Source organism: Saccoglossus kowalevskii, chromosome 2 (genome assembly GCF_978046115.1).
Source record: "Saccoglossus kowalevskii chromosome 2, keSacKowa6.1, whole genome shotgun sequence".
NCBI classification, from domain to species: domain Eukaryota; kingdom Metazoa; phylum Hemichordata; class Enteropneusta; family Harrimaniidae; genus Saccoglossus; species Saccoglossus kowalevskii.
The window spans coordinates 30,831,222-30,857,838 of record NC_140642.1 but is presented as its reverse complement, the minus strand read 5'-3'; the positions used below and the strand labels follow the sequence as shown (position 1 = coordinate 30,857,838).

Below are 26,617 nucleotides of genomic sequence, written 5' to 3'. Positions count from 1 at the left end.
GTAAAGTATGACATCGTAGAATCAGTTGTCAGAAATTGAGAAAATGATTTCATCTATAGCATGGGTAATACTGATGCAAATTAGTTCAAATTTTCGTTGTGCATATTACTCTTGTATATGATTATAGTAATGTGAATTAAGGTAGCGGGACTATTATTTGCATACTTGTTTTCATCTTCTAATTGTGACTAAATGACTACAAATAGACTCAGGAAAGTATATATTTTTAGAATTGCCAGACTTCAAGCTTTTCACAAGTGTATTTTGCATGCCCGTATCTGCATTCTACGACGAATTACTCAATCAAAGGTGAAAAATTACTTTTTCTGTAAAAAAAATAATTACGCATTTATACTGGAGATAAGAAGTATTTTTTTAACTTTTCCTAGTTGTTCAATAGTCTGGTAAATTGAATGTGTCTGGTCAGTTTTATTCAAGCAACGCGTTTTAAAACAGTGTGCTGAATTTCAATTACTGTTTTAGTCGCATTGCCCCCAACTCAAACCACAACTAGTTGGTAAATAATTGATGAAATAGTTTGTCTGGACACATTCAAGTTCCTCTTACTGCCACCTTAAAGCTGTGAAAATTTGGTGTTAATCCGACGATAATAAGTATACGTTATTCTCTGTTTAAGACCTTGTATTTTAAAAAACATAAACTCCTAGAAAACGTCCATGAAGTAACAGCAAAGATTTTCAAGCTTGTTTATCGGCACAATCAATTTGTTTTCCCATCAAGGTCTGTTTTAACATGTGTAGGGACATCCAAATGTGTAAGGCTATTGGAAACCAAAAAAATAAAGGAATGGGATAGCTATAATTGGATAAATTCGGCATATGAAAACACCAAAATCAATAATTTTTTTCAGTGGCTGTGTGACCTTGTGCAATTCATATGCAAATGACTAATCTGTGAAACAAATAGGGGCTGAGACAAACTACTCAAATGTTTGGAAACACTAATTGTGTGTCAGATAGCTACTGATAACACATCCTAACATTTCTTTGTCTTGAGTTTATCTTTGAAACTTATAGGCACACAGATTAAACCTGTGTTGTTGATTTTGGAAAACACTACTGAGGCTGCCTTGCTTCCCTTCAGAAAATCTACATTTTAACCAACTTACATGACATTCTATGTTATGTTGACTTTATCACATGAAAGTTTATAGTGCATTTCATCAATTAATAAATAAATGTGAAAATCGTAATTTTCAACACAAATAATAGTCTCGCTACCTTAAAATGTTACAAATACAGATAAAGTGAAGATATTGTCAAAAAAGTTAAAAAAATAAAAATCATGAAATATAGAATGACACTTTTTTGTCCACTTTTTATGCTCAACACTTTTGCTTCAACCTTAGGGCTTAATTTAGTTAGAACAGAAATGTTATTTTTTTTTAGAAGAGCCATTCATTGCACACATTAAACAAGCAGCCTGTCGGCTGAGATAGCTCTGCTTTTAGCAATGCACATTTCAATTAAAGAACTGAAGATATCATTAGAAATAGAACAATATGTATAGTATCAAACAATCGGACTTGCTGTTTTCAACAAGAATTCGATAAAATATCGGACTTGCGGTTTTTAATAAGTCGAAAATATCACTTTTTACCAAAAAAGACAAAAATATTCACCAAAATTAGAGAATTGAAGATATCATCATGAAATGAACAAATCTAAGAGAGGTATACCGAAGGTACATATACACCAAGTATCAAAGCATTCAGACTTGAAGAAGTCAAAATAGTAAAACATTGACACCAACGACGGACACCGGACCACGACGGACAATCACTCGTATGATAAGCTCCGACAGCGGAGCTAAAAACGATGTACTTGTATTTTAAATGCATTGTATACATTGCATGGAACCCATATCAAGCATATCTTAATAATAATGAAACAAAATAAATCTCATTCAGGCTCTCATCCAGTTTATTACATACCGATACATGATAATTCTCTGCAACTTAAAATAAAACTCATAAAATAATCTATAATTACATGCACTTCAATGAAAGAATCATTATATTTACATACATCAAAATTCTCAATGTAAATTATTTCAAAATAAAATATGGAAATATTTATAAGAAATCAATGCAAGTTGAGTTGATATAAACTGCACTTTCTTCATTGCACTTGCATGGATTTCAAGTTGGTATAAGCAGTACTTTGATACAACTCGATATATGTATATTCTGAGATTTAATGAAATGCTAAGTGATGGAATTTACAAGCTAATATATATATTAAAATAATGCAGATTACAAAACTGCATCTACAATGTATTTAAGGTGCACTTCATGGGCTACACCAATATCTCACTTATTATGAGTGGAGGTATAATTCTATAAACCGTGTAAACACTAGTTTAATATTTCCCATATGTAGTAGAACTGTCAAAACAGCATTCTACTGTTATTTCTCAGTCTCATACACTCAAATCGTTATTTCAAATTCAGGATCTTCTTCATTTAATTTGCTCAATAATTTATAGATTAGTCAAATTCTATATGTACATCCCGACTTATATACATGTTGTGCATTCTAGTATTAAACTACTGTAATGTCAGCTATTGTTGTAATATTTCTTTCAATGCATTGCCACTTGATGTCGCTGCAGACTGCTCAGTATCTTTCTCCATTATCGGCATAGGTGTAAATGCAGGTAAGGAAGCTGTGACAGGTTTCATTAATATATGAGACATGTCTCCTTTTGGCTTTGGAGAGGATGGCGACAATGGAGGAACGGTGAATGGATTAAAAGCTGGTCTTGAAGACCTTTCTTGCATCATCTCTTTGAGTGGTAATTTCACCTGCGCTGTTGGTGTTGACTCAAACTGCAGGAAGCTAACAAATGATTTGGTGAATGACTGGGGAAAATGAAGAGAAAAAACAAAAGTTAGTATTGACAAGCATTTCCCTGTCCCCGTAGTGTAATTAATTTAAAAGACCACTAGCATATACAAAACAATTATTGCTTTGCCTTAAGTAAGCTTACGGCACTATCAAATTAGGATGTGGCTATTGCAGAAAAATTTTCCGGACAAACAGATGCATAGAGACTAAAACAACCCAAATGAGGACTGATAATGTTCCAGTATTACTATATGTCAGTACAATGCAAATAAAGACAGATGTTACCTAAGTGCTTTCTAACAAATGAATAGCCAGTATTGTGCCCATGAAAGACCATATGCACATTGCTTTAAAACTACAATGTACTTTATTGACGCTTTCTATCAGATGAATATATTTTTTCATTACTTCTGATGACTAATGTCTTCCCCATAATCATCTTAACCCTTTTTTATTGAATTAGTCTTGAGGTTTACTCTATATATTACAAAACATTTTCATTAGTATGCTGCAACAATGTCTTACCTCGTCAGCAGCATTAGATCTATTTGGTGATGATGGCGGTGACGGGGATGCTTTCCTAAACCAACCAGTTAACCAACTACCTTCACCACTGGACAATCCAACCTAACAGACAAACCATCACAACATGTTAATAGCATGAAATAACTGAACAACTGTAATGGCCTTTGTGGCTCCATCAATGAAATCAATTTCAATATGAGGCTACTCAAAAGATCATACCTTCTCCATCTCATTTTGTGTGAAATTCAACACCCGACTTATCAGTCGAAGTACTTCTCCTTGTTTTCCCTTTGGTGTACTGAAATACCCTACAAACAAATTCTTAACCAAGGACCTGCATGAAATAAATAATACCACAATTAACCGAGTCAAGAAACTGCATTGGCTGTTAAACGCACAACTAGGGTCATTATATATATATATATATATATATATCCATGTCACAACATGAGTCGCGTCATTTACATGTACAATTAAAAGATATTTTGAATCCAGGGACTTACTTGTCAACTTTACTATCACCATTCCCCATCAGTCTGGCAACTCTGGATTGAATGTCATGCAATTCTTCTTCTTTCATATTCACTGCAAAAATTCAATTTACGTTAACATAAAAGTAATCAAGTAATGTGAGAATTGACAGTGAACAATCTCAGATTCAAACAAAATCTCATGTGCATAGATTATAAACCATATTTGTACTATTCATTCTATTGTAGACAATTGTTATCAATGACAGAAGTATGTCCAGTCATATGAAATTATTTTATTTTGTTGTTCACTGAACAAAGATAAAAATATTCAGTTACCAAAAAACACAGAAAACACAGGCCAAACATCCATGCATGAAAATAGTGATTTTTGGGACATTTGGGTTCCCCTACGGTAAAAAAGTTCCCACCCTATTTCAAAATTGTGTTTGGTTACCTACAGTGAAACAAATTTAATTTTTGCCCTTTTTAAAAAAATATTTCATACTGGGAAAAAAACATGGAAAGTTATGTGGCACTTAAAAATAGGGATAATTTTTTCACTCTTATTTCTTAGGTCAAATACTTTTAATGATCTAGTTTACAGATCTAATGCTTTATATGACCTAGTTTACAGTGAATGCCATTTTGGGATTTTGTTTGATTTATTTGATATACTTGTAATATAGCAAATATAGTGCCTTATAAAGCACAGAACATACCGGTATGATATACAGGTTTGACATGGGCCTGTTTACAGTTGCCTCACATTGTTATTGTATGGAAATCTTACCTTCTTGTTTGAGCCTTTGTATCATGGCATCTTTCCTGTCAAGTTGATCTGTTAATCTAGACGCACTGTCTAAAGCCTCAGTAGCAGCTGTCATTCGTGTCTACAATAAAATGAAGTCCATAGTTAGTGCGGTAAATAGTATAGCACAATATTCCAATTATCCATGTTTGAGATGTATGTAAAATAGTATGAATTGTCTCAGTCAAAGTTGGTCTGCGATATCTGAGACAGACGGAATTTATAGACAGATTTATCTAATAGTGCTTGTTGTCAAAGGTCCAACGGCCAATAAGGAACATGAATCAAGCTGAGAAATCAGTTAGATACTGTAAAATGACTAATTTTCACTGGGTTTAAATTTCACTGATTTAGCATTTCAGGCATATTTAGTGGGTTTTTAATTCACGGTTTTATCATTTAGATAATGTGTTCTATGCTAAATTTTACATATTCACTGGGTTTTAATTTAGCGCATTTTCCAGTCAGCGAAAAAAGCGAAATTAAAACCCAGTGAATAATTAACCCCTTTACAGTATTAGACATTTATAAATACTCTATTGATCAATATTTTATTCTTGGTCACGAGAAGTAAATTTATTGATTAATATATACAAAGTTGTCATGTTTATGGCATATATGAGAATGCCAGAAATATCTAATAATAGGTGATTTTCCGTACAATTGCGAGATCTCGTGAGATGCATGAAAGACGCGCGTCGAACGTTTGTCGCAAAAATCGAATGATTTGATTTTGAACTCGAATTTCTTATTTTCGTAGCTCACATCGACCAGCCGATCTTCGACAGACCAATATTGCTTCCGAATACTCTTACTTAATCGAAATTGCCTATCATCAAATGTGGACAGCACATTATTAAGCATGGAAATGTCCCCCTAAAAATTTTCGCATTTGTCGAATCCCACGCGATGTTTGACGCCTCTACGACGCTATGACCTTTGTTTGTCCTGTTTTTACGTTCGATTTCACGCATAACACGTGATTCTCGCAGTGAACGGGAAATGGTCAATTGCATTAAGGTGACTAAGGGAACTGATCATTACCACCCAGCCGGTTTCCTGTGAGTTTGACTCGGTTTACCGTACCGGTCGTTGCTTTACCGTACCGGTCGTTGCTTTACCGTACCGACCGTTGCGTTACCGTACCGGCCGGACAATTACCGTACTGATAGGACCAATACCGACTATTTATCACCTTCGATTAATGAATGCATGGTAAACAAAGCCCCGGTAACTGATCGGCGCCCTGCCGGTAACCGTGAGTCATGCATGAATTAATTGGGCATTTTGCAAACAATAAGAATTTTTTTTTCACCCACCCATTGAAAGTGAATATATTGAAAAGGACATGACTTGTACAACAGAGTGTTACGTCCCAGTCGACTAGAGGACTCGATGGGTTAATTATTTGTTTATATTTGTCAGTAGCTCACACAGTGGAAAGAAAGTCGGACAACCGTCGAAATACAAATAAATAAATTAAATAAAAAAGTCTTTCTGAAATTTCATGTTTTTTTTCAATATATGTGTGTTATTCACATATTCATGATCGCCTGTAACGCTATAAAACGACAGTCCTACATCGTAGCTTACCCACGACGTTGAATAAAACGTCTCAACCTGTCGCATGAATTCGATGATACTTGCATAATGTGTCAGCGTGACTCGCTTGGCCGAGCTCACATGTATTTAAATTCGGGCTTGGGCGTTCGAAAATCTGTTTTGATACTTTGTTGACAATAACACGCGCAACGCGTGCACGTAGTCCAGATAAAATTCAAGTGCGTAAAACGGAATTTGACCTTGCTCTAGGTCAACATTTTTCTATTGCTTTTCGACCTCATTTTGTGAGTTTGCTTATGGAATTGTCCAAACATATTTACCCGATATTTACACACCTCCTCCAACAATCCCCAATGTAACTTTATTATAACAAAACAGAGTGTGCAAGTGTGCCGGTATATCTCTTTTTGGAACATGTGATTGGCCCTGAAAAGGGCTGTTTGGTTTGGGGCAGAATACGATTTAGACTGGAAAGGTCGGGACTTTTTTTTGTTTTACAAAAAAAATATAATTACAGCCAATACAAAGTCAGCTTGGACATTCAGTTGCGAGACATAACAAAATAAACGGTGCCAGCGATAGATTTTGCGAATGAAAGAACAAACTAAACGCAATCAAAGGCGCCGACCACTCGCGTTGGAAATAAACTAATAAAACGCGTAGCGACGAGAAATTTCGTCTGCATCTATCATTCACGCAAACGCACACACACATGCTATTTTCGTATGTTGAATACGTTGGCAACGTCGTCAAATATTTAGCCCAATCACTGAATAAAAAAACATCCAAGCACACGTGCACTGGCGCCAGATAAAGTGAAAAAATGAAAACAAAATTACGTCTGCACTGTGCATTTTTAACAATAACCAAAACCATTAGGTTACATGCCAAAACTACCGACTCAGGATTCATCATACACAAATATAGCCACTTTCATGGAACTGTTATTTTTGTAACCCACTTTGTCGGCTCAGTTGATTTGGGAGCACTGATCCCAATTTAAAAAAAATAAAAATATCGTATAAAATAAAGACGCAGTTCCGTCTGTAGTCGTATCCAACAGTTCACATGGACGTACTGGGAGCTCCATGGTCTCAAAAAAATCATGTGTAGCATTATCACGCGCAACTTGAATGTAAATGGTAAAGTTTAATCTCTGACAAATAAAAAGACGCAACAAATTGACCTGGTGGTGTATTTGACCTCGAAAGCTACTGCATAGCAAACATGAACAAAATGATTTATAAACAGACTATAACTACAAACTAAACAAATTCTACTCAAATTAATTCTACAGTTTTGCTTTCTCAGGCGATCCTGTGCATAAAACTGAAATTTAAACAGGTCGGCATTTTACCGGTAAACCGGAAAATCAATGCATAAATTAACTTGTCAGAAGTGTGAATTGCCTCCTGCCAGTACGGTAACGGCCTTGCCGGTACGGCTAATGACCTTCGGGTACGGTAAAGCAGCGGCCGGTACGGTAAAGCAGCGGCCGGTACGGTAAAGCAACGGCCGGTACGGTAAAGCAACGGCCGGTACGGTAAAGAAACGCATGCCGCAGGAGACTCACAGGAAACCGGCTTGGTGGTAATGATCAGTTCCCTAACTGAATATCCACAACCTGCCCCATCTAAACATTTCAGCATTTACCTGTAGGTCAGCGTTCTGTTTTTCTAGCCTCTCTGATTTCTCCATATGTTCCCTTGCAATACGATGGTATTTTTCCATTTCAGCTGAGTAAACAGACTCCCTCTCTGTTTCAAAATAATGAATGAAATAAATGAATCAAAGAAAGCTTTATAGAAAGAACTCCTGTGTGCTGAGAGTATTGAAGACACATTAAAAATTAATTCAAAATTACTTGTACATGAGATATTGATGGAAAAGCTGAAAACTAATTATGTAAATCAGGTAACTAATATGAACAGAACAGAACAAACAAATTATGAATTATTATGCTAATTAGAGAATTAATATTAATCAAAATTAATCAGGCCTGTCTATTGTCCTAGAGCATTTATGTACCAAATTTTATTCAAATGTGATGATCAGTAATTGAGATATCAGTGTTAATTATGTTAATTAGGTGATTAATAAGCATAAATATTTACCAAAAACTAATTGGGTTTCTGCACATTTCTCTTTAAAAGTTTCATTAAAATCCAATTTGTGGTTCTTTATATATCAGTGGAACATTATGCAAATTAGGTAATTAATATCCAATTAAAACTAATCTGGTGTCTGCATAATCCTGGAAGATCTATGTAGCAAGTCTCATTGAAATATGATGATTACTACTTGATATATCAAAAGCTGAAAATTAATTAATTATGCAAATTAGGTAATTAATATGTACTCATGTTACCCTAAAAACTGTCAGGTCTGTGCAGTGTCCTATGACATCTATGTACAAAGTTTCATTGAAATGTGATGATTACTACTTGAAATATCAAAAGCTGAAAATTAATTAATTATGCAATTTAGCTATAATATATACTGATATTACTCTAAAAACTATCAGGTCTGTGCAGTGTCCTATGACATCTATGTATCAAATTTCATTGAAATGTGATTACTGGTACTACTTGAAATATCAAAAACTGAAAATTAATTAATTATGCTAATTAGGTAATTAATATGTACTCGTATTACCCTAAAAACTATCAGGTCTGCGCAGTGTCCTATGACATCTATGTACCAAGTGTCATTGAAATGTGATGATTATTACTTGAAATATCAAGAGCTGAAAATTAATTAATTATGCAAATTAGGTAATTAATATGTACTCATATTACCCTAAAAACTATCAGGTCTGTGCAGTGTCCTATGACATCTATGTACCAAGTGTCATTGAAATGTGATGATTACTACTTGAAATATCAAGAGCTGAAAATTAATTAATTATGCAAATTAGCTAATTAATATATACTGATATTACCCTAAAAACTATCAGGTTTGTGCAGTGTCCTATGACATTTATGTATCAAGTTTTATTGAAATGTGATGATTAGTACTTGAGATATCAGTGGAAAAGCCGAAAATTGATTAATCATTATGCAAATTAGGTAATTAATATTGCACAGATTTTTACCCAAAACTAATCAAATCTGCGCATTAGTTTGGAGCATTTGTGTGCCAAGTTTCATCAAAATCCAATGAGTGGTTCTTTAGATATCAGTGGAACAGTCATGAAACAGCTAAAAATCAGCTAATTATCATGCAAATTAGGTAATTAATATGCATGTATTTTTACCAAAACCTAATCAAATCTGCGCATTGGCCCACAGCATCTATGCACCGAGTTTCATCAAAAACTGATGTATGGTTCTTGAGATATCAGTGGAACAGACGGACGGACACACACACACACACACCCACGCACACACACCCATACCCATACACACACATACACATACAGACACACTAACTGCAAAGACTCCCTTTTTGTGCTTCGCACACAGGAGTCAAAAATGTAATTAGTGTACATATGTTTATATCTATCAAGTGGAAGATATATGAAATTTATTATTCATATATCGTTGGTCAAACATAATCAGATCAGGTTTTAGTGAATTAAAGTTAAAGTATCATAGATGTATGAATATTTTGACATTTTGGGACTACATGTACTTTATTTCAAGTGTATTCTGAACACATACTTGTGTAATGGCATTATGTCACCTGATCACCTAAGTATGTAAAAAGTATAGTCCCGTTGCTGTACCTCAAAGTAAACAATTAAGAAATTGTGAAAGCTCTCTAGTTTCTTTGATGCTTCTGAATCAACACATCAAACATTAAATATAGTTGTAACTAACCTTGTTGAAACTGCTCCAAAACCATTTGCAGATTGTTCAAAGATGCCGCATATTGCTGCGTTTGTTCTTGTGCTGCAGCTAGCTGCATGACAGCCTGATCTCTCTGTGAAGCAATGGCATGAAGTTCTTCTTGCAGACTTTCAACTTGTTTGCTGACTTCCTGACTGCATTTAAAACACAAGTTACAGCAGAGACTAAATTACAACTTAACTACAAAATGTTATTCCATAAGCTATTTATTTAATGTGGTGTTAACAAGTTGAATTCAAATGATGCGAAATAGTTGGCATGATAGTTATGATAAGTACAATGTATGTCTGACCTTGCACTCTGCACAGCACTTGAATATACTTTATCTTCAGCTTCAGCTAATTTAGTTCGAAGTTCTTTCTCTCGGTCTTCAGCCAGAAGTGCTTCTTTGGTGTAGCTTTCTTCAATTTGTAACAAATGCTGCCTTAGTCTATCCAACTCTTTCCTTGCCCTCTGTTCCTTTTCTTGAACAGAAATTAGCTATAAAAACAAAAAAAGTTTAATCTCTGGAATTTAGTATAATATTTTAAACACTTTTGAAACTTAAGTTAATTAGTGCTACATGTGGTTTATATAACTGCAGTAATGACGTACAAATATAATTTATTATCCAAATAAATATAAAATGAAATGAACAACTAAATAGAACTGAACCAGGCGGTCTATAGTAGATCTATCAAACAAGTTAACATACTAACAGCTGTACAATTTGTACTTTGTTATTGACAGCTTTCAGCACTGTGGCTGTTAATATGTTGCATTAATTGAACTGCATCAATTGCAGTGCACACAAGATAAATGAAAAAGACAAATTGAAAAATCTACCGGTAGATCTCAAACTAAACAGAGTGCATACTAATTCGGGGAAATTCATTGCTGTCATTGCCGTTCCAGCAAAATATGGGCTGACAGTATGTGATGATACATTAGCCAAACTTCTGTAAACATTTGTATTGTTGACATTGAAGTTATTTATTGTCTTCACTACAATTCTGCTACAGATGTGTGCTAAAACAACTACCAGGTAACCTAGGAAGTACGCAATGCTCCAAGTTCGCTCATGTGCAGTGGTAACATCAGTAGAATAGTCAATCTGTATATTCAAATCGGGGAATCTGTGTCTATATGAAAAAAGTTTCACATCAAATATTGATTTAAATGTACTCCATCTTTGCAAGAGAGATCCCCCCCAAAATGTGCGATTTGGTGACTTGATGACACCCTAAGATGGACTTAATCAGCAAATCAATCACCATATCAAAACTGCTTGGTGATTTTCGGGTTTTAACAACGCAGATAGATATCTTATGTATACTGTAGCTGCCACATTTATTACTGAACACATGTTTGATATATCAAAGGCTTCAGACAAAATTTTACCAACAATACAACTTCAACCTTTTCACCACCAGAATTTCTCGCCCAAATAGTTCTGCTCTTTTTTATATTCTTAACTAATTTTGGAAATGAACTCTAATTTTGGAGTCAACAGACAATTTTAGTCCAAATCTTCTAAAAGAAAGTGCAGACTATAAACAGGATCATTTTTGAATTCGTGATGAAAAGAGGGAACTGGTGGTGTAATGGTTAAGACAGTGAAGGCAAGGGCTTACCTCTTGTTGAATTACACTAAAATTAGATTGCTGTTGATTATACGCCATGATAGCGTGATCTCTTTCCTGCTGGAACATTAAAGCTTGTTGCTGCATGACCTCAGATTCATGTCGGACAGTCTGTATTTCACCTAGACTTCCTTGCTCCCTTTCTTGCACTAATCTAGTCAATGTCTGTGATTTTTCTCGCAAAGCACCAATTTCAAAATCCTTCTCTTGTAAAACAGAAGACATTCTGCTGATGGTTTCTTGTAGTTTTTGTGTTTCCAACAATCTTTGATTTTCAAATTTGCCTTGGTTTGTCCTTTCTTGTTTAAGTGTATTTATTTCTTCATTGTATGCCTTTAACCTGTGAGATAAAGTCTCCGTTTGATGCAACAATGTTGTATATTCTCCCTCTTTGACTCTTAACTGCTCTGTACATTGCCTCAATTCATCTATTTTATTTCTTAAAAGATTGTCTTTTTCTTGAAGCTGTTTATTTTGAATGTCTACTTGGTGTCTAAATTTGGTTATTTCCTGATGGTTTTGCCTGACAGTTTGTTCCACATTTATTTTGTCAGCCTCCACTTGAGCAATCTGTTCTTTCAAAACATGTATTTCGTCATTTTGAAATTTAATCTTCTGATCCTGCTCTTGGATTTTTTTATTTTGCAAATCACATTTCTGTTTCAAAGAACAAAGTTCATCACTTCTCGTCCTTATCAATTCTTCTTTCCCTGCTAACTCATCAGTTTTTGTTGTTATTGTTCTAACATTTTCTTGTAAGTTTTTAGTATTTTGTGCTATAGTTTGTTTCAATGAAACATTTTCTTGTGTAAATTTCTTGACAAGTTCATCTTTATCTAGCATGTTTTTAGCTTGATATGTTAATTGTTTTTTAAGTGACACAAGTTCAGTTTCCTTGGCTTCTAGCAATCTACTTTCCACCTCTGAGGGCCCTGATGATGCACCCTGCAAAGATTCACGCTCCACATTTAATGCAGCATCAACCTGCATCTTAAGTCTTTCATTTTCATTTTGTAGATGTGCAATCTCAGTCTCTTTTTCTTTGTTCAGAAGTTGTAAATGTTCTACAGAAGACTGTTCAAGTTCTGCGTTATTCACTTTGCTGAGCAGTTCCTCCCTGGTCAGTTCCAATTGGGCTAAATCATTCTGCATGTGCAGTAGTTTTGTTTTGACCTCCTCAAGGCTATGTTCCTTATCGTTCATGGACTGCAACAGGTTGTCATACTTATCCTGTAACTCTTGCTGCCTTAGTTGTCCATCCTGATACTCATTACTCAGTTGCTCATACTGATCATGTAAATTTTTATACTTGTCTTCCAAAACCTTTACGTTATCCCCATCTATCTCATCTTGCTCTTTCTCCTCAACCTGTTGTTGTTTTTGAGTTGCAATGACTTCCATCAATCGTTGAACTTCTTCATAATATCCCACACTCTCTTGATGTTTCTGGGTAAGACTAACTATCAACTGTTCTCTATCACTCTGCAAAGTGGAATTCTGTTTTTGCAGTTGTGAGTTGGTGTGAAGAAGTTTATCTATCTCAGCAGTGTCACCCGGTTGCATTTGTTGCAACACCATCTGCAGTGACTCCATTTTTTGTGTCATGGCTTCAAGTTCTAAATCTTTGTCCTGTACAATTCTTGCTAGGTTTTGAAGAGCTTCCTTGTGCATATCGTTATTGGGACCTTCTAGACTTTTATTCAGCACAGCATTGTCTTGTTGCAGTTTTTGCAGAGCGATGCGTCCTTCAGAAGCAACTTTCATCAAGCGATGAACTTCATTTTTCAAATTACTGCATTCTCTTGTTTTCTCATTCAACACAGACATCATTTGGTTTCTTTCATCTTCAAGTTTATTCACCTTGACTTCCAGTCTTGAAATATCATACTCACTTTCCACAGATTCACCATCAGAATAGGCTCTGTTATCTTCCAACAACTTAGATAAGGCAATGTTATCTTCTTTCAACATTTTAATCTCATTTAACTTTTCTTGGATTGCCTCTTCATACCTCTGCTTGATTTGTGGGCCGTCATTGACCAGAGAACCGATATGTGGCTTACTATGATGATGCTTAGACTCCTCAATACCATTTTCTTCTGAATTCTGAATTTCACCATTTTCGCAAGATTTCTCATTCAATGCTGTAATCATATTTTCTTGCTGAGCTAACTTGTTGTTACAGTCTTGTATCTGATGTGTTTGCTGCCTATTCTTTTCACTGATTTTTTCAAAGTCAATGTCTTGTTCAGAAATTCTTTTCTTGAGATCAGTAATCAATTCTTCCTTGGTTTGAATGTCTTTTTTTGTCTTTTTTACTTCCATTTTCAGTTTACCGATCTCAGATTCTAAATTGGTTATGATTTGTAAAGTTTTGGTTTCAGGGGATTCTTTTTCTTTCATCTCATTGAATTCTACTTCCAGCTTGGAATGTTTTTCTTTCAGCTGATGCAATTCCTCTTCAGTGGCTTTCAATTTGTCAACCTGTTGTTGTAGTGCTTTCATCTGTTTTACCTCACTATCCAGCATAGAATGTTTTTCCTTCATCTGGTGTAACTCCTCCTCAACAGCTTTCAACCTAACAATTTCTTGCTCAAGTTCACTCATCTGTTTCAACTCAATCTCTAGCTCAGAATATTTTTCTTTTAACTGCAGTAATTCTTCCTGGGTGGCTGACAACTTGACAATTTCTTGTTCAAGAAGATGTATTTTTTGTTTTCCATCTTCCAATTTACCTTGATAGAATGAATTTTCCCCAGCGAGTAACTTAATGTCATTTTCTTTATCCTTCAACATTTCAGTCATCTGCTGTTGATTCTCCAATGTTTTTGTCAGAATCTCTTTAGTTTCCTTTGCATCATACTCCAGCTCAGCACACCTTGTTTTCAGCTCTGTCAACTCGCTGTCATCGGTTGATGACTCTTCCTCGTCCTCCAGTTCATTTTTAATATCATTCTGTGAGGTATCATTTGCAGTATTTGAGGAGTCATCTTCACTTTTCAGTTGATTTCCTTTTATCTCAGCTTTCTGCACTGCAGCCTTATCTCTTGCTTCCTGTTCTTCCTGTGATCGAAGTTCATTTATCATGGACTCGTATTCCGCAGCTTGTTTCAGCAGTCGGCCATTACTAAGCTGTAACTCAGCTGTTAGAAAATCATTCTCTTTCTGACATTTGACCATCTGTTGTTGCATTTCTTCTACAGTTTCTTCTGTATCTTTAATTTGTTGTGTGAACTGTTCAATGATGTTTTGTTCTCGTTCCTTCATCCTCTCTGTTTCATGTACCAAATGCATAGCTCTTGTCTCCATGGCTTCCAGCTGATCATTAAGATCATTCAGCTGTTCATCCTTGTCATCATTTGCCGCTGAACTGTCCTCCAGATTTTTACGTAGTTCCAAGAACTGGGCAGTAAACTTATCCTTCGTCTTATTATGTGAACTTATTTCTTTCTTTGCGGCTGCCAATTCTTCTTTCAGTGATGTAATTTCATGCTGGGGAGCTTCCAATTTCCCGATATTTTCAAGTTCAACTTCTAATCTCATTAACTTATCTTGCAACACTGTTTTCTCTTCACTTAATTCACACACCGCTAGTGTCTCAGTACTCAACTTCTCATTTAATAAATCCAACTCTTGAGATATTCTATCTTTATCTGTTTCGCTTTCTACCAGACTCTGTTTTATTCCTTCCATATCAGTCATCTTTCCCAACACTTCCTGATAGTTGCTTTCCAATTCTTTGTATTTCTCTAACAATCTGTTCTTTTCCCCCATAAGGTCATTATAGGACTTTTCATTGATTTCATATTTGGCTGAAGTTTCTCTAAGCTGTGCCTTAATTTCATTCTATGGAAAGACAAAACATTACATTATACTAATATGATTTTGTATTGTAATTTGGGTTTTCTAGCAAGAAATTACAGTAATGATACAGTAAGTTCATAGTAGCTGATTTAAACATGAATATCTGATGATTTCTGTTACTATGTACCAGTGTGCATAACATGTAGATTACAAGTAAATATCACAAACACTTTATTTGGAGAATATCAATGTAAACACAGTAAATATAGATGAGACAATGTATTGCGCTTGTATACACAGTTACACTTTATTATTCTTATAACTTTATTTTCATTATCATAGTAAAGTTAAGTAAAGTTTTAGTGAAATTAGTGAAGTGTTGTCAAGTGATCACTAATACACATATTGAAATAGAACTCCTTATTTGGAAATTCCGCATTCTATAAGATTGGATGTTAATGCATCAGATGTACAATAATATGATAAATACTCACCTTTTCAGATATTAATTCTTGCTTGCAATCTTCATATTCTGCTATTTTTTGTTGAAGCTTTTCCAACTCAATTTGTAAGTCATTCACCAGAGATTGATTAATCTCCTCCATTTTCTGACTTTCCATTTTCTTTAATGCCTATAAAATTAGTAATCATCACTGTTTTACTGCAGTACAACACTGTAGTGACCCATGACGTATGCAAGTCACTAACCATGAGTTAGTTTCATTGTTACATGCAGGGACCAAACCCTACCATAATATCAATAAACAAGTCATTGAAAATGTCCCCGTTAAATTTTTGAAAGTTCTCTTTTTGTGCTCGTCATATTAAAGCGGAGGGGTTGTTGCGAGTGTGTCCTTGAAACTTGAGTTCCAAGTGGCGTATACAACAGATTGTATATTTACATCAAAACACGTGTTCCGTGTAGTACTAATATTGCCAAAAATAAAAACAACCGTTATTCGGCCATCTTTGATCTGATTATGAAACACACTGATATGTAAAATGGTACATAAATTGTGGAAATATAGTAGTAAGGCCAAAAAGTCAGATGGCTGTCAATCAGCCATCCTTGACCAGATTTTGAAACAAATTGTCATGGACATGCATCCTAACATGTATAAAGTACATGTACATGTATGTGCCAAATTTGAATGAAAACTGACAGAGCACGTCCAAGATACCGCATAAAAAAAAACAAGAGGATCAAAATAAATCGTCATGGACATGTATTCTAACATGTATAATCTATGTACCAAGTTTTTATAAGAAGTAAATAATAATCAAGGGAGAATCATACCAGGTAATTCGAAATACATGTACAACAAGTACTATACAAGAAATTAGGACAATTCTCACCTTCTTAGCTGTCATATTTTGAATAATCCTTTCCTTGTCCTTGAGTTGAGTTCTCAGTTTGACAACCACTTCCTCAAGTGCTTGTTTTTCCATCTCAAAGTCAGCTTTGATTATTTCAAAATGTTCTAGCTGTGATTTAATAGCTTCAGCAGCATGCGGGTGTTTCATCTTCATTTCAGAAAATATTGCAGAGTCATCAAACTCCCCATCAAAACTAGCCACACTTGAACTATCAATATATCCTGTACTATGCATAGTTTTTTCATCTGAACTGGAGAGTTCAGAATCTCCATATCCCTGAGTACTATTACTAGCCGGTGGGAAGTATTGATTTATTCCTTGATTTGTTTCTATATATGAATCATCAGTTTGTGTACTACTGTTTTCCAAATCAGCAGCTTTTGCCATACTTTCTGTTTCACTGTCAGCAGAATATTCCAGAGTTCTATCAGATAATTCAGATGATGCCCTACTTTCTAATTGTTTATTCAACATAGATATTGCATCTTCCAGAGTTTTTTTCTCATCCAGGTATACAGCATTAGAATTTTCCAGCTCTTCTATAAAAGACTCTAACTTTTTAATTTGCACTTTCAGGAGTTCATTCTCATCTTCCAAGGACTTCATGATTTCACCGGTAATTTCCTGGTGTTCACTACTGCCGATGTTGGTTACAATATCAACTGTTTGGTCCCTGACTTGTGCATTGGCAGCTTCCAGTGATGCAACAGCAGTTTTATTTCCAGAAACCTGCATGGAAACAAATAAGAATTTACATGGCTGGCTTTAAAGACCATGATGAGGGATGGGGCACACTACTTTGAAGATGGACATGTCAACACACTAGAAGATCAAACAGATATTGAGTTAAACATACCTGTTCTCCTAAATCTATCAACTTGTTAACAAGCTCTTGTTTTTCTTTCAGAAGTTTGGCTCCATGCTGTCTAACCCCTGAAGCAAACTTCTTGCGTGCTTCTTTAATATCTTGTCTCATTTCACTAGCACTGGCCTGTTAAATGTGGGAATTCAAAGGTAGCCAATTTTGATAAATTAATTTAGCATTTGTGAGATGTTTTCTTGAGTCATGCCAAGCAAAGATAAGTTCCCATGAACCAAACTGTTGGAGAGGGGGATAAGTTTAAATACTAAAAATTGGGATGCAATGATTTGTCTACTATGTCCATATTCAAAGTAAGATACAATATTATAAAAGAAACTAAAACCAACACATAATGTAATACAACTACCATACTTTCAGCCCATTTGGAAGTAACCACAAGCCCTCTTGATAGAACGACATGAGAAGTTTATGCTTATTTTCATGTCATGTAGAGACAGCCAGATAAAAGATATATCTACACATCTTGTATCAAGAGAACTCACAATAAACATGCAGCATGCACAAGGCAATGAGAGGAAAGAGAGTTTGGAGAATGGAAAACAAGTATAATGAATGAATACATATATAGCAAGCATTGTCACTTGGAAAGTTCACCATTACAGTCAGGCATTAAGGGGTATAATCTACAGTACCAGTATTATTTAGTTTAGTTAGCCTCAATCATTTTGAATTCAAATTTTGGAAGAGGCATGAATACCAAAAGAAACTAGTCAATTTCTAATTAAAACAAAAAGATGCATGTATTTTCCAGAAGTCAAAAATTACATACCGGTAAGTACCAGATGCACTGCCAATAATTGAAAATAGAATTTGTTTTATTGGTTACCGGTACATGCATCATCAGTGTAGGAAATTTGTCCAGATTACATACCAGACATCAGGGCTGGTAACTTTCAAAAGTTACAAGCCCTGCTAAAATGTTACCAGTCCCGCACATTTTTTTCAATTATTTTCGCACACACACACAAATAAACACAAGTTGTATACAATATACTATGCCCGGTTTATTTTAACAACAAAGTAGCTGTAGAGAACATGTATTCAGTCTTCAGAACATGATATATCAGATGTCTGTGTCACTGTTGCTCTCGGCTAGATCAGAAAAATCTGAACCTTAGTCAGAATTTAATCCAGCTACCAAATGAGCATTACCATCTGTTACAGCCTCGGAATAGCTTGTCTAACCTGTCAACACTTTTACCATTCAACATTTCGATGATTCTATCAGCAGGAAGTTGCTTTGGTGGTGGGGCATTCTTTGCTTCGAATATCGATTTGGCTTGTTTATGACCAATTGACATTTCATGGCATGCAAGGGCATCATGTTTTAAGTTGGTACATCCCTTTCCGTACTTACGGAGTTTGTCTGGTATTTTGCGGTTTGATAACGGCCCGTAAATAGCCCGGCAGATACACCGTATGATTACCGGTGTCATCGGTGACCAGCCATTCTTTGAACACCGTCTTCCAGCTTGGAACTATTTTGCGAGTACGTTTTGACTGGTCATACTCCTTATTTGCCGCCATTCTATCGATGCTCGACTTCTGTTTCTTTGTTGGAGGGTCTATCCCCAAAAAACGATACATGTTGTACGCAAAATGAAAACTACGCAACGATAGAACTGGTCAGGGGTCACCGGAAGTCTCACTGCACCATGGGAGATAGGACCTGACCCGAGGTCACGTACCTATTATTATGTTAATAAGTCAATGGATTCCGTGTTGTGGGTTGAGAATGCGTGTCGGCAAGTCGCGATGTGAGACGGCAATGCAATATTTTCATAGTTTTGGCTGATCATGTTTCTGTTTAAAATGTTTAGAGCACACATAAAGAATGGTAGCTTGTTTTTATTTTAATTTCGGCGGAAGAATGTGGTAACATGTTACCCGACCATCGGACAGGGAAGTTTGAAATTCAACCAGTCCGATACGAAAGTTACCCGTCTCGGGCGTGCGGACGGGCAGGAATTTCCTACACTGGCATCATTAACGTTTCCAACCAAAGTTTTTCTTGTTTTTTTTGTAAATATAGCGATAATTCTCAAACCCAAATAACCATCTTATCTTTTACAACAAATCAAAAATCTTGACACAAAATAGCAAAACGAGGCATGTGAACAGAACAGAACGAAGTACATATATAAAAGAACAAAGAAATGGAAAGAGACACTGTACATGATTAGCATCCAACTGGGCCAAAAGTCTGTGCTTTGTACTCTGCAAGTCTTTCCTGACCTTATCTTTTTCTTCCTTTACTTGTTTCAGTTCAGCTTGTGTTTCTGAAAAACAAGATATCAGTTATTAGTGACTGAAGAACTGTTCAGAACATGTGGCTCATAAGAAACCATGCATTCTTATGTCATCAATATAAAATTCAACAATTTTACACAGTTTTAATCGTCTGAAATTGAGAAAACATGATAAGGCACGTCTTAACACATCACTCGCTGGATGATCAAAAACATGTGCCCCAACATGCATGTAAAAGCATGTTGTAGGGTAAGTTGACAGGAATGATTGCCATGAATTTTGTTTACAGGATGGAGAAATAAAAGTGACAAATTATGGCATTCCCACCAAAGTTTGACAGGAATATGATGCACACAAGTACAGTAAATACAGAATGACTGTGTTGGTAGTGATAGGAAATACACACCTTCCAGCTGCTGTTGTAGTGCTGTTACATCAGTATTTCTCAGCTGATTAAGCTCCTCGTTCTGCTCTTGCAAAGTTTTGTTATTTTCCTCCAACTGATGGGTTAATGTCTTGTGTTCCTCAAGCAGGTTTTGGAATTCTTTCATTAATTTCTGTTTATCTTGTTCCAAGTTTTGACCATCTTCCAACACTGCATTATATTGTTCTTTCAAATCCTTTATCTGCTGCTGGACATCCACTAAACACGCTTCTTTCTCTTTGACACCATTTTGGGATGCCTTCAGTTCTTTTTTCAGCTGTTGATTTATACTTTCCAGCTGGGATACTCTCCTTTCTACTTGTTCTACAACATTTTCCAATTCATTCTTCTTTGATCTCAGTTTGCGTAATTCTTCAAAATTTCTCCTGGGACTATCATTTGGTTCACTTACTTCATCACCAGAATACAATTGACTTTCAAGTTCTTCTATTCGCATCTGGTAATCCTCCAAGTCCTGTTTATGTCTCTTGGTTGCCATAGACATTTTCTGGGAGTGCACATCCTGTAATGTGGTTAGTTCATGTTGATGTTCATCAATCTCATTTGCAAGCCTTTTTTCCAAATCCTGTAAAGTAACAAGAACATGTTGTGAATCCTCTATGCTGATTGTCAATGAATGATAAATTGTAGGAAGGGAATGACTATCATTTTCTCATATAGTTAGTGCAAATAACATAGAAATCACCAACAAAATAATCACATATAAAATGTAAATAATTATTTTTGAATGCATAGCAGGTAGTCATATTCAGTAACTTATCAAATTCCATCATCACGAACACCATTATTTAAATCATAGAAGTAGGAAAATTTCATGGTTTTGCGACACTTAGTATTCTATTTAAGTGAATTAGCCACACCAACTCACCTTAACTTGACTTTTTAACATAGTTATTTCATCACTGTTGAGACTGATATCTGTACCACCCATCTGGAAAGTTGTCTAATGTAACACAGATTTAAGATTTATATTATTATGTGATCTTTGTTTTAGATTACATGTCCCACTGTGAAAACGCCTGATACTGAAACAGACATGCACTGCTGCACAATATTAGATTGTGTAGAGAATATTATAAGACAAAGAGACATTCCATGAACAAGTCAACTCTTGGTGTTTAGCTACATTAAGCAGGGATGAGTGAAAAGCTCTAAAGAAGTGAAGCTAGCAAGAACGAATGTAAATACCTGCTGCGTTGTTTGAGAATTTGAGAGTTGTTTCCAGTGTTCGCATTCTACTTGTACTCTTTGTAATTGATGAGATAACTTATTAATTTGGTATTGGGAAGATATAACGTCTTGGAAGTCTTCGTCATCAACACCGACATTTGAGGGTGTCAACATTGAGGTTGATGTACTTGTGTTTAAAGATGTAGCATTCAGCATAGTATCATGGAAATCTTGCATTGCATGATGTTTCTGCTTCAATTGTTTGATTTCATTCTGTAAATACAAGTCAACCAATTTTTATCATGACTGAGAGGCGGAGCAACGGATATTTACATCGCAAGTGTTTCCTAATTTTTGCATGACAGCATGAGTGTCCAAAACTACTGTACTAGTGAGTAAACAGGATGTCACACAACCTAGAAGATGCACCAGTGGAGTTACAACAGGGATGCTTCTTAAACACTGCAAAATGGAATAATATTTAAGTGGTGCATGTGATGATGCAAATTTGAAGTATCTGGAAAATATATCCTACTCACTTCTTTTTCCAGTAACATTTCTCGATACTGTGTAGACATGGTATTTATTTGTAGCTCAGATGATTCAGATTTCTCTTCCAATTCACCAATGATTGATTTCAACCTGTCCACCTGTCAGGAATACAAACAATTGAGCTTATTTTTATTAAAATATTTCATCTCATATTTCATGGCAGTTCAGTGTAATAATTTGTTACATCTCTATATATACTGTGTAATAATAATCCCAGCAATCTGATTGGTCTATGCAAGCAGATTGATATTTTGACATCTTTGCTGGGTAACACAAAATATAGCAATATATTACGATGTTGGAGCTTTTATTTCTTAAATTATTATTAAAAATTATATCAATTAGAATAATTCTGGTAGTTTCAGATGTTGACAAAACACCTGTGTGATATATTTGAGACACAATTTCAAATTCTCCCAACCTCAATTTTTCTGTGCACCATAAATACAGTGAGGGCTCCAAAAATAACTACATTTCAAATGAGTCAGAATGCTCTAAGATGTCTCGAATACGTGCTCACACATTATGATAACTGCATTAGTTTTAACCTTTAGAAGCTTTGAATTGGATACAAAGGATAAACGGGATATTAAATTTGTGACCCTGGAACATCAGATTTGTTTATTGTTCATTGTGGACCACATACAGGTGAAAAAGTGTGATAAAAATGATTGGAAATTTATTGAATGGGACTGGACGCTTATGAAATAAAACATTAAGCAGCACCAAGAGATGTTCAACTTTTTCCTTGAAGTTTGCTGCAGTTTCTTATCCTAGTATTCTCTAGTGTCTTTGAATGTAATAGAGGCTGATACGTACATGTACATTCAATCAAATCATGCATGCAAAAACAAAACCTGCTCTTGATGTACTGTTTGTACAGGTATTACCTCTGTTTTGTGAGCAATAACCTGAGCTTCTAGGTCATACGTCTTACGATGTGCCATTCTCAATTCTGTTGTGTGATCTGTAGAAAAAATAATTTTATGATTGTTCAGCAATTTTAATCAATATTTTTAGGTACACAATGTTGTCTCATTGTAACATTGTGGAAACAAAAAATGAATAGGAATGATTATGTATTAGTTTTTATACTGACACACCATTTTTAACAATCACTCTTACTCAAACTTGCCTGTATTTTACATGCAGACCCTACAATTTTTTTATAGTTAAACTGGAAAGTGGCCAGTGGAGGATGTACACAACATGCTCAACAATTTGTTGAAACATAAATGACAGTCTGTTACAATACTTATGAATATGCAATTCCTGATTTACATCATTTTACATGTACATTTTGTAGTGTAGAATACCAGTGCATAGTAGTCTTATCATAGTGACACCATATTTAGCTGGTGACAATGGTTAATATACAGTTTTGAGGGACTAGTTACTGCAGAAAGCATTAATGTTTTTTCACTGTTGCGCAACTAACAACTAGCTTATCCAACAAAAAGTCAATATGCCAGAAAAATATGAGCAAATCACACCCACCCATGTCGCTAAAATACGCCTAACGACCTGACATGACCAAGAAGTTCAATCATTCAGACACTATTTCAAATAAAAGTAGTTCAAGGCACACAGACATCTCACAATTTACAGTCAAACTTTTCATAAGAAATTTGCTACAGTTGTGGTTGAGTAGCATTGATGTTAAAGTATGGAGAGTATTCTTATTAAGGCATCACTCTGGTTTAGGCATCAAACAAGAGTGAAAGGCCTTGATTCTAAAATAAACTTCACAAACTTGAAAAATTTATATGCCATACATGTAGCTGTACAATAAAGTTAGCAAAACAGACACGTAAATTGCAACATTGCCCAGTGGAAAATTATCACCATGATTGTAATTGACTTCACTTTTTTCGTATTTCAAATGCTTCTCTAACCATATGTCCATTTGAAGTGGTTTAGCAAAAGTGTTGAGTGATAAGTCGATACAATGAAAAAATTAGTTTTGGAATGACTCCTCACTTATGTATGTGCTGCAGGCTTAGCTTTCAAAATCCGACCTTGTGGTTGACCGGGTCACCTGTATAATAGTAATTCCCTAGCATGCGAGGACAGTTGTAAAACGCATCATCCACTCATAAAAAGTATAGTCCAAATTTTTAACAGTTTAAATTCAATAGTTTAAGCAAGAAAAATAAATACCAGGCGGCTTCATAATTATTTCAAATATAATGATAAATCAAAATTTTAGAAAGTTTTTTTTTTTTTTTTTGCAATCATTAAAATGAAACTCAGTTCGCAATAAATGTAAACTTCATACAATATTCAGCATCTGGTTGTGTATTTCGTGCCTGATACGGGTAACATCGGAGTTAATATTGCATGTCACTTGTCGTTATATCAGACACATAATACAACTACAGATTGGACACTTACCACTCACTTCCTCTGTGCCCTCCGTCAGTACATCTTTCGCATAGTCTGATAGTTGGCCTGTTATATTTTTGAAATTATCGCGAAAGTTATCCCCAAACCAAGCCATTTTTAAAAATTCAGTATAGAATAATGGCCCACAATTCCAATCAGCGTGTTTCTATATGCATTACCGAAGAATATACGCAAACTTATCTTACTTTCTAGCAAACCATACACAATTTTGCCAACTCGACGGCCGCCATGTTATGCAAATCAGATCATTAATCGCCCTAGGTCACTTTAAATTTTATCATAAGACCCTCTAACTTGTGTGAAATGGAACGAGCACAGAAAACGCCCAGAGAAAATGTTATAAAACTATTTGCATGTACAATGTAATAATATTTTTGTACGGGTTTATAACATTAATACCAGCTCTGTGTTTATGTCTTTTAGCTTTTTTTTATAACATAAAATTGTTATTAATTTTTCAAAATTAGCTCCAAAACAGAGAAAATTATACATGCCTTTTCTTATGGGAATGAATTACGAATTAAATAAATTTGAAAAAATTTATTATAGGATTTTTATTTATTTCTTCATCTACAACTCACTCGTACAGTGAAAGGAATAAGGTTGGAATAATATAAATTGTTTTATTATACTGAATTTAAAATCCAAATGACTGGTAAAATTTAAATTGACCAATCCAGAAATGATATATTATTAATATTAACGAATTAGTTCAACACCATCCAATCATCAAGTGCTTCTTTTTGAATCAGTGGGCAGTTGCAACTGGTATATCACTTGAAATTTTGCACATGCATTATGGTCGTAGCCAATCATTATTAAAAATTTTAATTTAAATGAAAGCAGCTGATGATCGGTATTTACATATTGTAATAGATAGCTTTATAAAATAAGGTACTGCTTTCTGCCTTTCACTATACTAAATTTATAAAAGCATCAAGAGAATACTTTTCAAAATATTTATTGTGTTCCAGTAAATTTGTTTTCATATCCCCATACCTGTAAAATGAAAATATGAATACATCTACATATTAGTTTCAAAATTTTGATAGATAACATGATCAAAGGGATCTTTTCATCTCCATACACAAGTTTCGAGAAACCTGGGTAATTTACCTCTGCCTCTGGACATCATAGCTACCGGTACCGTACTTTACATCAACAGAAAAAGCATGTGTTGCAGTTAAAATTACATCAGGCAAATGTTAAAGCAAGGGAGTCTTCACCTCCGCATGTGTCAGGTGACCATAGCTTGTCACTGTTTACAAGCGTCTACCCATGAGCCTTTGCATTTTAAGCACGTGTTATCATTGCTTGGGAATAAATTCCTGTGCGTGTGCATGTGACGACCCTCCTGTTTTAAACACCCCCCCTGAAAACAACCTCTTGTGGAAGAAGTACACAATAGAAGCACATCACTGATTTCAGATTATGAATTGTGATGTACGATTACGCATGTATCACTTTGACCCTTGAAATCTATATAGCTGTGTTCAGTACAAAAAATGAGTGAGACAACTTTTGTCATTTAAAAAATATTCCATTCATTTCATCCAGAGTTTTCTAGTGGTATGTAACTGTGGTATTTTGAACAGTGGATGAGATTAGAGTGAATAGAACACTATTTGAGTAGCTCAAACAAGTCTTGTAGTTCTCACTTTCAACAAGATCTCAGCAACAATTTCATCTAAGGTGTATTAGGGCTCAACATCAATAAAATGACACTGTATCAACAAAACACTTCAATTTAATTACCAAAACCAGTAATGATAAAAGTACAGTAATGTAAATGTCTCAATAATGCACACTGTAGGTTAAACAATAGGTTAAAACTTCATGTGTACAGAATAAGTTATTCAGAAAGTATATAATATTTTATACTAACAAATTTTTTTTATACTGAAAATACCAACATAGCTTCATGACACACATCTGTTTACCTGCTGTCACTTGTGTTTCAATGACAAGGATCCATTTCAAAATATATCATAGGATTTTTACATACTTATTTATATAAT

The 26,617-nt window shown here is 34.9% G+C and overlaps 1 protein-coding gene across 4 annotated transcripts; it reads right to left on the bottom strand.

The window, feature by feature from the left end:
* Positions 1-1,920: 1,920 nt before the first annotated feature.
* Positions 1,921-24,862, bottom strand: LOC100371060 (thyroid receptor-interacting protein 11-like). Of its 4 annotated transcripts, none has more exons than XM_078009590.2 (19): positions 24,588-24,862; positions 23,084-23,160; positions 22,181-22,291; positions 21,660-21,914; positions 21,340-21,414; positions 20,433-21,036; positions 19,952-20,055; positions 17,750-17,884; positions 16,873-17,622; positions 16,011-16,148; positions 11,704-15,558; positions 10,383-10,570; positions 10,061-10,224; positions 7,893-7,996; positions 4,659-4,758; positions 3,899-3,980; positions 3,615-3,729; positions 3,396-3,497; positions 1,921-2,884 (listed from the first exon to the last, which is right to left on the bottom strand). In XM_078009590.2, the coding sequence occupies exons 1-19, from the start codon at positions 24,691-24,693 to the stop codon at positions 2,585-2,587; spliced, it is 7,365 nt and encodes a 2,454-aa protein (XP_077865716.2). In that variant the 5' UTR covers positions 24,694-24,862; the 3' UTR covers positions 1,921-2,584. The 4 variants fall into 4 exon arrangements, with proteins under 4 accessions (XP_077865716.2, XP_085350296.1, XP_085350300.1 ...); XM_085494170.1 differs by having other exon boundaries at positions 20,012-20,055; XM_085494174.1 differs by lacking the exon at positions 17,750-17,884.
* Between the last annotated feature and the right edge of the window lie 1,755 nt (positions 24,863-26,617).

What these genes read in the sequence shown, in the direction of transcription:
- LOC100371060 (XM_078009590.2), bottom strand. Translation starts at nt 24,693, where the DNA reads ATGGCTTGGTTTGGGGATAACTTTCGCGATAATTTCAAAAATATAACA. An exon ending in TGATAGATTTAGGAGAACAG is followed by an intron (nt 17,623 to 17,749) that starts GTATGTTTAACT and finishes GTTTCCATGCAG; the next exon opens with GTTTCTGGAAATAAAACTGC. An exon ending in TTTGGAGCAGTTTCAACAAG is followed by an intron (nt 7,997 to 10,060) that starts GTTAGTTACAAC and finishes ATTTTGAAACAG; the next exon opens with AGAGGGAGTCTGTTTACTCA.